General features: G+C 41.6%; 1 protein-coding gene across 2 annotated transcripts; it reads left to right on the forward strand.

The window, feature by feature from the left end:
- Positions 1-44: 44 nt before the first annotated feature.
- GDF9 (growth differentiation factor 9) lies at positions 45-6,758 on the forward strand. 2 transcript variants are annotated; one of them, XM_010338793.3, is made up of 3 exons: positions 45-1,108; positions 2,166-2,409; positions 4,421-6,758. In XM_010338793.3, the coding sequence occupies exons 2-3, from the start codon at positions 2,277-2,279 to the stop codon at positions 5,389-5,391; spliced, it is 1,104 nt and encodes a 367-aa protein (XP_010337095.1). In that variant the 5' UTR covers positions 45-1,108; positions 2,166-2,276; the 3' UTR covers positions 5,392-6,758. The 2 variants fall into 2 exon arrangements, with proteins under 2 accessions (XP_010337095.1, XP_010337092.1); XM_010338790.3 differs by having other exon boundaries at positions 45-2,409.
- Positions 6,759-9,834: the final 3,076 nt, after the last annotated feature.

The following is a 9,834-nucleotide window of genomic DNA, read 5'->3' on the forward strand; positions in this document are numbered from 1 at the left end:
TCCCAGAAAGAAGTGTCCTGACTGGGTGACCCGTACGTGGGCGGTGCCTTGGAGGCCCTCCCTGGGTCGGTGGCTTGGAGCCTAGCGGAGGACGTCGGGGATTGAGCGGGCTTTGGGGAGCAGTGGACAGGCGGAGGCGCTCACACTTCTCAGCCGTCGGCCTTTCTGTGGAGTCCAATCAGAAAGCGGTCGAATGCGGGAGGCGGGTGAGGGGACAAAGAGGTGACAAGGAAGGGGCCTGTCGACCTCGGGGGCCGCGCTGGCCAGGAGCTTGGGGCCTCCGTGTACTCCCGCTGTAGACAGAGCGCCTCTGAGTCTCGAGACCAGGGCACCCCGCAGCAGAGGAGCGCGAGGTTTTATTTGGTCTTGGCCAGTAGCTCAAAGAGGGCTCCGTTATTTTCAGGCCACCAGCAACCCCAGCACCAAAATCAGGGACTCACATCTAAGGCTTTTCTTGGTAACCTCTGTTTTAGAGTCCACTGGCAGGCTGTAAACAGTCCCAAGAGATAATACAAACGTGTCTTGAAATTCAGCCACAAAAATCATCAAATAATCATCAAGCAGTTGATGGAACACTGCGGCTGCGTCGACAGCAGCCAGCCTCCTCCCCAGATGGTTCGCATCGGGTGGGGGGTATCACTATGCCCTGGTTCTTTCCTCTCCCCACCTGAGAAGCAAAGAATGTCGGGTGAGAAGCCTTCTCGTGTTTTCTCTTAAGTGCATTCTGCTTAACGATGCTGTTGTCCTGTGCAGCTGACCATGCGGCGGCTGTCAATGTTTCGTTAGTGGAATTGCTGGCCGTATCTAATCTAGGACCAAACTCTCATTCAACTGTTGAGTGTGTTTTATAACACCGCTTACGGACCGCAGAGGCTCGGCAGGCCGTCTACTTGTATTTTGCAGACATACCTTAATTTTCTCATTCTAGCTACTGCACAGACTGGCTTTGTATCTTGTACTATGAGTGTGAGTTGACTTTCTTCCAGCATAGTCTCCTTCGGGGTGGCGCTGAATATCCCCTCATTTCAACTTTTTGTGCCTTTGCCTCATTTTTCTAAACCATAATGTCTAGCCTGGTCTCAGCTCCAAGGCAAGAACAGAAATACAGGTAAGGACAGAAATGCTATAGCGAATTCTACCACCATTTGAATGAATGATAAAAAATAAAACATTTATTTTATAGCATCTGCAAACATCCCAAAACCTTTCAACCAAAATATGTATAGATGAGTGTGTAGACCAAAGTAAGGACATCAAGATGTTATATTTAAAAATAAATGAAGATTAAAGGCAATGTCCTCTTTTAGGAACATTGCAAATACAATGGCAATACTCCAAGTACATATTCTGTACCCAGCCACCTGGGACGACTGGGAAGTTTTATGCCAATTGTGACTTTCTCCCCCCTCAAATTAACGTGCAGTGAATAATTACATATTGTAAACACCTGGAACTGGAAGAGGCAGTGAGGATAAATTAAGAGGAAGAGTGAAGCTAATACAGTATGTTCGTTGCATGCCAGCAGAACTGTGTCATCGTGAATAATTGGTTAGCTTTTCCACGTGCCTCCGAAGTTTCAGCAATCAGCTAACAAACATTTAGGAATCCAAATTTCTCAAAAATTGAGAGATTTAAGATAATTCCTCAATTTATCTTAGACTTTCAGCTACATAGCTAGCCCAATAGTATAACAATGACAGGTTTTAAGTAAATGGAAGGGGAGAAGAGAGGAAAACTAACCAAATCTCTATCTGATGAATAAATTAGCTGAATAAGGTGTTATCAGCTGCTTGATATAGAGCTGATAAAAATCATCTTCAGCTAGGCATACTTGAGGCCTGATTACAGAGGTGATGCTCTTCCAGCAAGGCCTACTTGAGGCCTGATTACAGAGGTGATGCTCTTCCACCCACACACCTAAAATTTATTTAAGAGACCTAGCTAGGCTCTTCTTGGCTTTTAGGAAGAGGACTGGCATGGAGAAGTATGTTCCTCACTAGTTCTCCCAAGCCATGGCACTTCCCAGCAAATTCCTCCTTTGGTTTTGCTGCTTTGCCTGGCTGTGTTTTCCTATTAGTGCTGGTTCTCAGGCTTCTAGGGGAAATGCTCAGATTGCTGCTAGTGCTGAGTTGGCATCTGAGGCTAAGCCTTGGTCCTTGCTGCAGCCTATAGATGAGAGAGACAAAGCTGGCCTCCTTCCCGCGATTTTCAAAGTTCTCTCTGGTGGGCGAGGTGGGACACCTAGGCTGCCGCCAGACTCCAGAGCTTTGTACTACATGAAGAAGCTCTATAAGACATATGCTACGAAGGAAGGGATTCCTAAATCTAATAGAAGTCACCTCTACAACACTGTTCGGCTCTTCACCCCCTGTACCCAGCACAAGCAGGCTCCTGGAGACCAGGTAACAGGTGTGTAAAAGCAGATTGGTTAACTGGAGGGAGGGAGGATGATAAACACTTCGGCATTTCAGTTACAGAAAGAAGCTGACTTTAGCTCCTTGAATTGCATTTTATTTTGCATAAAACTCAGTATCCAACTGAAACAAATCTGGGACTTGAGCTTATTGTTTGTTCCCAATGCTCTCATTGGTTAAGGTGGGCTTACATGATGGAATTTTAAAGCGACACCAGAGACTTAATGGCTTTCAAGGCTGAGGGGAAACGCTGCTACAGTATAGTAGCATCTCTTTCTATACCACTAAGCTTTTGGCCCAGAAATGGGCCTTAAACATCTCTTACAGCTATTGGTGTGCCATGTTAAATAGGATATTTTTTCCTTGTTACTTTCTTTGAGAGAAAATCTTAAGTCCCCATTTGGAACAGTCAGCCCTTACCAGAACAAAATATTAGTCCACAGTTTGACTCAGCATTTGGGTGTGGTGCTTTAAAAAAAAACATATTTACCAGCTCTTTCCTTTCTTTCCTTTCTTTCTTTCTTTCTTTCCTTTCTTCTTTCCTTTCTTTCTTGACTGAGTCTCACTCTGTGGCCCAGGCTAGAGTGCAGTGGTGCAATCTCTCTCATTGCAGCCTCCACCTCCCGGGTTCAAGTGATTCTCCTGCCTCAGCCTCCTGAGTAGCCGGGACTATAGGTGCACGGCACCATGCCCAGCAAATTTTTGTATTTTTAGTAGAGATGGGGTTTCACCATATTGGTCAGGCTGGTCTTGAACTCCTGACCTCAGGTGATCCACCTGCCTCTGCCTCCTAAAGCGCTGGGATTACAAATGTGAGCCATTGAGCCCACCAACCAGCTCTTGATTTAAAACCATTGGAACCCAACAGGGCAGTTGTGTCTGCTTAAAATCCTTTCTCCTAGGCCAGGCACAGTGGCTCAAGCTTGTAATTCCAGCACTTTGGGAGGCTGAGGCAGACGAATCACTTGAGGTCAGGAATTCGAGACCAGCCTGGCCAGCATGGTGAAACGCCATCTCTACTAAAAATGCAAAAATTAGCTGAGCGTGGTGGTGCATTTCTATAGTCCCAGCTGCTTGGGAAGCTGAGGAAGGAGAATGGCTTGAACCTGGGAGGCGGAGGTTGCAGTGAGCCGAGATTGCACCATTGCACCCTAGCCTGGGCGACAGAGCAAGACTCTGTCCCCAAACAAAAAACGCTTTTTCCTTCCTTAATATCCTATTTTAATATAGTGGTTTTAGAGCATCTGTTTTTAATCTCAAGTGTTCTAAATTAACTCGGATGATTACCTTGTAAATTGACTTTCTTCACTAAGGCTTAGAATGTCATCTTAATAAGACTGATAAGGGTTTTTATTATGGTGTGCCCTCTAGAGATGATCCAGGAGAAAATACTACTTACCAGCTGCTTCTGTGTTTGGAGCAAATCATTCAGAATGAAACTTCAGGCTGAGCACAATGGCTCATGCCTGTGCTTCCAGCACTTTGGGAGGTTGAGGCAGGAGGATCACCTGAGCCCAGAAGTCGGAGAACAGCCTGGGCAACATGGCGAGACCTTGTCTCTACAAAAACAAAAAATTAGCTGAGCGTGGTGGCTCACACCTGTAGGCCCAACTACTTGGGAGGCAAAGGTGGGAGGATCAGTTGAGCCTGGGAGGTTGAGAGTGCAGTGGCCATGATGGTGCCACTGCCCTCCAGCCTGGGTAACAGAGTGAGACCCTGTCTTGAAAAAAATAAAAATGAAATCTCAGAATGTAGTGATTCCCGGTTGCTTTAATTCACCACCAAATCTGACTTCCTAGAGAGAAAATGTCCAGTATGGTTGCTGGGAATTAGTAATGCTACCAGTTGCCTTCCTTTTCTATATTAAACCCCATTTCTTTTTTGAGTCTTGATAAAGCAGAAAAAAGAAGGGAGAAAGCATATTACAAAGTACTGATTCCTTGACTTGACTGCCTGTTATGTTGACTCATATTCAAGCACTACTGCTAGATTGTTTTTCTTCTCAGGAATCCTTCCGTCAGTGGACCTGCTGTTTAACCTGGATCGCATTACTACCGTCGAACACTTACTCAAGTCAGTCTTGCTGTACACTATCAATGACTCAGTTTCTTTTTCCTCTGCTATCACATGTGTGTGCACCCTGATGATGAAGGAGCCAGAGTTTTCTAGCAAGACTTTCCGCAGAGGTCCATACTCATTTACCTTTAACTCACAGTTTGAATTTGAAAAGAAACACAAGTGGATTGAGATTGATGTGACCAGCCTCCTTCAACCTTTAGTGGCCTCCAGCAAGAGAAGTGTTCACATGTCTGTAAATTTTACATGCATGAAAGACCAGCTGCAGCATCCTTTAGCACAGAATGGTTTGTTTAACATGACTCTTCTGGTGCCCCCCTCACTCATCTTATATTTGAATGACACAAGTGCTCAGGCTTATCACAGGTGGTATTCCCTTCACTATAAAAGGAGGCCTTCCCAGTGTCCTGACCAGGAGAGAAGTCAGTCTGCCTATCCTGTGGGAGAAGAGGCTACTGAGGATGGAAGAACTTCCCATCACCGTCACCGCAGAGGTCAGGAAACTGTCAGCTCTAAATTGAAGAAGCCCCTGGTCCCAGCTGCCCTCAATCTGAGTGAGTACTTCAAACAGTTTCTTTTTCCCCAAAATGAGTGTGAGCTCCATGACTTTAGACTTAGCTTTAGTCAGCTGAAGTGGGACAACTGGATTGTGGCTCCACACAGGTACAACCCTCGATACTGTAAAGGGGACTGTCCAAGGGCAGTTGGACATCGGTATGGCTCTCCAGTTCACACCATGGTGCAGAACATCATCTATGAGAAGCTGGACTCCTCAGTGCCAAGACCATCATGTGTACCTGCCAAATACAGCCCCTTGAGTGTGTTGACCATTGAGCCTGATGGCTCAATTGCCTATAAAGAGTATGAAGATATGATAGCTACAAAGTGTACCTGTCGTTAACAAATGGTCCTCTTAAAACCTTGAGCCTATTTGGCAAAGTATCTGTGCCTTCAAGAGAAAGCTTCATATGTTAAGTCTCAATAAAATGCAGTATATGTTGTATAAAGAGGACCCTGTGTAGATTAGTACCTTACATGGCATCTATTAGGATAACGGGATAACATCAATTGTTGCTTCAGATCCTTTTTTTATTTCCAAATTTAAATGAAATATAATTATTGTGGAGAACTTTACATTTTTTTCCTTGAGCTATTTTCTTTTCATAGGAGTCTTTTTCTTGATAGGGAAAAAAACGTTAATTAGCATAAATCCTGGATGGACTTGCACTATAAATAGGCAATTCAGATTGTAGTCTTAATCCAAAAATAAATTTCTGTCAATGGCATAATTTTTTTGTGTGTTTTATTAAAGATTGCTTTTAAGTGATCTTTTGGAGGAAACAGGAAGTGTCTAAAAACTGGCCATAGCTCAACTTTTGATCCTTTTTCAGGGTGAAAGAGAGCCTAACTTCACCTGAATCCTCATGAAGTGAGACTCAATAGGACTAGAGAGTAGGCAGTTTAACCCATTTCTGTTGCTTTAGTGTGACTGGCGAACAATATACTAATTCTCCTTGTTAACTGGAATATATGAATTAATCAAGTCACACAGAACAAAATAACATTTGTCCCATTCATTTGAAGGAAATGCCTTGCTTATTTTCCCAAGAAAACCTATATACAAGACTTTGTAAATGTATTTTTTTCTTTATATATTTAAAACCTCTGATCTTATGAAAGGAAGCCAGGGAAGGTTTTATGTCTTTTGGTTTGGTTTGGTTTTTGCTGATTTCCTTAGCTCCCTCCACTCCAATCCCAGAGATTTTTTTCTAGCTGCATTTAGAACTGTTCCTACTAAGCTTGCAGTAGTGACTGGTTATATTACTGACTGGTCTTATGTGGATGCTAGGGTTTTTATGTAGGTTTTCAATACATCTGTTTCAAGAGTGCCCTGGAGGCACAGAGGTAAGTTTGATATGGTGATTTTGTGTTTGAGTTTCTAAAACCTTGATGTATAAACCAAAAGTAACTCCTAGATGTAATAAGTACTTTTCATTCTTGTAAATGATCTTTTCTTGGTGCTCTTTTTAGCTTCATTAAATATGCACATACTGTATAATTTACCCATTTCAAGTGTACAATTCAATGGCTTATACTGTATTCATAAACATGGGACAACATCAATTTTAGAACATGTTTATCAACTCAAAAAGAAACCTTAGACTCTTTAGCTAGTACTCCACTATTTCCCATCCTGCCCCACTCCCCACCCTAAGCAACTACTAACCTGTTGATAGGTTTCCTGATTCAGGACTTTCGTATGAATGCAGTCATACAATAGGCTGGCTCCTTTCATTTAGCATGTTTTCAACGTTCATTTGTATTGTAGCATGTATCAGTACTTTCTAATGGCTATATTTCATTGTATGGCTATACCAAATTTTGTTTATCCATTTGTCGATGGACATTTGGGCTGTTTCCATTTTTTAGCTATTACAAATAATGCTGATAAAATTCATGTAGAAGTTTTATTTCTTTGGAGTACATACCTAAGAGTGGAATTGTTAGGTCATATGGTAACTACATTTAGTCATTTGAAGAACTGCTAGATTTTTTTCCAAACTAGCTGCACCATTTTATATTCCCACCAGCAGTATATGAGAGTTCTGATTTCTCATCCTTTCAACACTCACCTGACTTGGGGGATGTTTTTGTTTTTATTTTATATGGGTATATAATAGTTGTACATATTTATAGGCACAAATGATATTTTGATACAAGCCTACAATGTGTAATGAACTTAAGTGACTTTTCTGACCATCCAAGTGGGTGTGAAATGGTATCTCATTGTGGTTTTGATTTGCATCCCTTGATAACTAATGATGTTGAGCATCTCTTCATTTGCTTATTAGCCATTTGTATATCTTTTTTGAGGAAATCTCTGTTAAGATCATTTGCCCATTTTCTAATTGCATGTTTATTGAGTTGTAAGAGTTATTTATATATTCTAGATACAAGTTTCTTACACAATTTTCAAATATTTTCTCTCATTCTGTGGGCTGCCTTTTTGTTACTTTATTGTTTTATATATATATATTATATATGTATAAAACAATATTTTACTATTTTAAATATTTAAGTGTACAAGTCAGTGGCATTAAGTACATTCACGTTGATTTCCAACCATCCCTGCTATTTCAAACTTTTTCATCATTCCAATCTGAAATTCTTCCCATGTAGAGTTAAAAAAAAAAAAATCCCAGCCTGGGCAACAGACATGGTTCTGCAGTGTTACTCATTAAAAAAAATCCCAGCCTGGGCAACATCGCAAAACTCCATCTCCACAAAAAATACAAAAATTAGCTGGGCGTGATGTCATGAGCCTGTAGATCCAGGTACTCAGGAGGCTGAGGCAGGAGGATTACTTGAGCCTCGGAGGTCAAGGCTTGCAGTGAGCTATGATTGTGCCACTGCACTCCAACTCCAGCCTGGGTGGCAGACTGAGACCCTGTCTCAAAAAAAAAAAAAAAATCCTTTTTTTCCTTGCTGTCCCTGGTAACCACTATTCTATCTCTACAAATTTGCTTGTTCTAGGTACTTCCTGTAAGTGAATCATTCAACGTTTGTTCTTTTGTGTCTGTCTGATTTCACTTAGCATGATGTTTTCAAGGCTCATTCATGTTGTAGCATATATCAGATTTTCTTTCCTCATTAAGGCTGAATAATCCATTGTACTCATACCACATTTTGTTCATCTATCAGTGGATGCTTCAATTGTTTCTCCTTTTTAGCTATTGTGAATAATGCTGCTATGAACATTGTTTTACAAATATCTGTTAGAATCTCTGCTTTCAATTCATTTGGATCTATTCCTAGAAATGGAACAGCGGAATCACAGGGTAATTCTTTGTGACTGTAGCATTTTACATTTCTACAGCAAATTTACAAGTATTCCAATTTCTCCACCTCATAGCCAGCACTTGTAATTTTATTTGCCGTGTGTGTATGTATACGTGTGTGTATATGTTTATGTGTGTGTGTGTGTGTGTGTGTGTGTGTGTGTGTGTGTATGTATAAAATAGCTATCCTAATGGCTGTGAAATGGCATCTCATTGTGTGTGTGGTTGTCTTTTTGTTTGGTTTATTTTTAGAAGTAAAAGAATAGTTACTCCATAGGCAGAGCAGCTTCATTGTGGTTTTGATTTGCATTTCTCTAATAACTGAGGATGTTGAGTATTTCTTTATGTGTTTACTATTTGTGTATCTTTGGAGAAATGTCTATTTAGATCCTTTTCCTTTTTTTTGAGATGGGGTCTCTCTCTGTTGCCCAAGCTGGAGTGCAGTAGCATGATCTCGGCTTACTGCAACCTCCACCTCCCTGGTTCAAGCGATTCTCATGCCCCAGCCTCCTAGATAGCTGGGATTGCAGGCACGTGCCATCACACCTGGCTAAGTTAGGTATTTTTAGTAGAGATGGGGTTTCGCCATGTTGGCCAAGCTGACCTCAAACTCCTCACCTCAAGTGATCTGCCTGCCTCAGCCTTCCCAAGTGCTGAGATTACAGGCATGAGACACTGCATCCAGCCCTGTCCATTTTAAAATGTATTTTCTCATTCTTTGGGTTACCTTTTCACTTTTCACTTGTGTGTATATGTATGTTTGTGTAGGTAGAGACATGGGGTTTTATCATGTTGCCAGGGTGGTCTTGAACTCCTGAGCTCAAGCAATCTGCCCACCTCAGCCTCCCAAAGTGTTGGGATTACAAGTGTGAGCTGCTGCACACAGCCCCTTTTCACGTTCTCAGTAGTCCTGTGTACAAAAGTTTTCAATTTTGATAAAATCTAAAACATCTGTTTTTCAATTTTTTGCCTATGCTTTTAGTGTTATATCCAAGGAATCGTTGCTAGATCCAATTTTGGGTTGTAAAATCAATGCCATGAAGATTTTCCCCTATATTTTCTTCTAATGGTTTTGCAATTTTAGCTTTTACTTGAGTCTCTAATCCATTTTGAGTTAATATTTGTATATGGTGTGAGGTAGAGGTCCAACTCTTACTTTTGCATATGAATATCTAGTTATTTCAGTATCATTTGTTAAGATGATTTTTTTCTCCTGTTGAATTGTTTTGGAATTCTTGTAAAAAACAGTTGACTAGGCTGGGAGTGATGACTCACACCTGTAATCCCAGCACTTCGGGAGCCTGAGACAGGAGGATTGCTTGAATCCGGGAGTTTGAGACAAGTCTGGGGGGCTAACAAAGTGAGACACTGTCTCTACAAAAAATACAAAATAAAAAAATTAGCTAGGTGTGGTGGTGCACACCTATAGTTACAGCTACTCGGGAGGCTGAGGCAGGAGGATTGTTGAGCTCAGGAGGTTGAGGCAGCATAGAGCTATGATTATA

The sequence above is a fragment of the Saimiri boliviensis genome, chromosome 1 (assembly GCF_048565385.1).
Source record: "Saimiri boliviensis isolate mSaiBol1 chromosome 1, mSaiBol1.pri, whole genome shotgun sequence".
In the NCBI taxonomy this organism is placed as follows: Eukaryota; Metazoa; Chordata; class Mammalia; order Primates; family Cebidae; genus Saimiri; species Saimiri boliviensis.

Bases quoted from the DNA above. Each gene is read 5' to 3' on its own strand.
- GDF9 (XM_010338790.3), top strand. From the start codon at position 2,013: ATGGCACTTCCCAGCAAATTCCTCCTTTGGTTTTGCTGCTTTGCCTGG. The intron at 2,410-4,420 runs GTGTGTAAAAGC...TTTTCTTCTCAG, and splicing joins TCCTGGAGACCAGGTAACAG to GAATCCTTCCGTCAGTGGAC.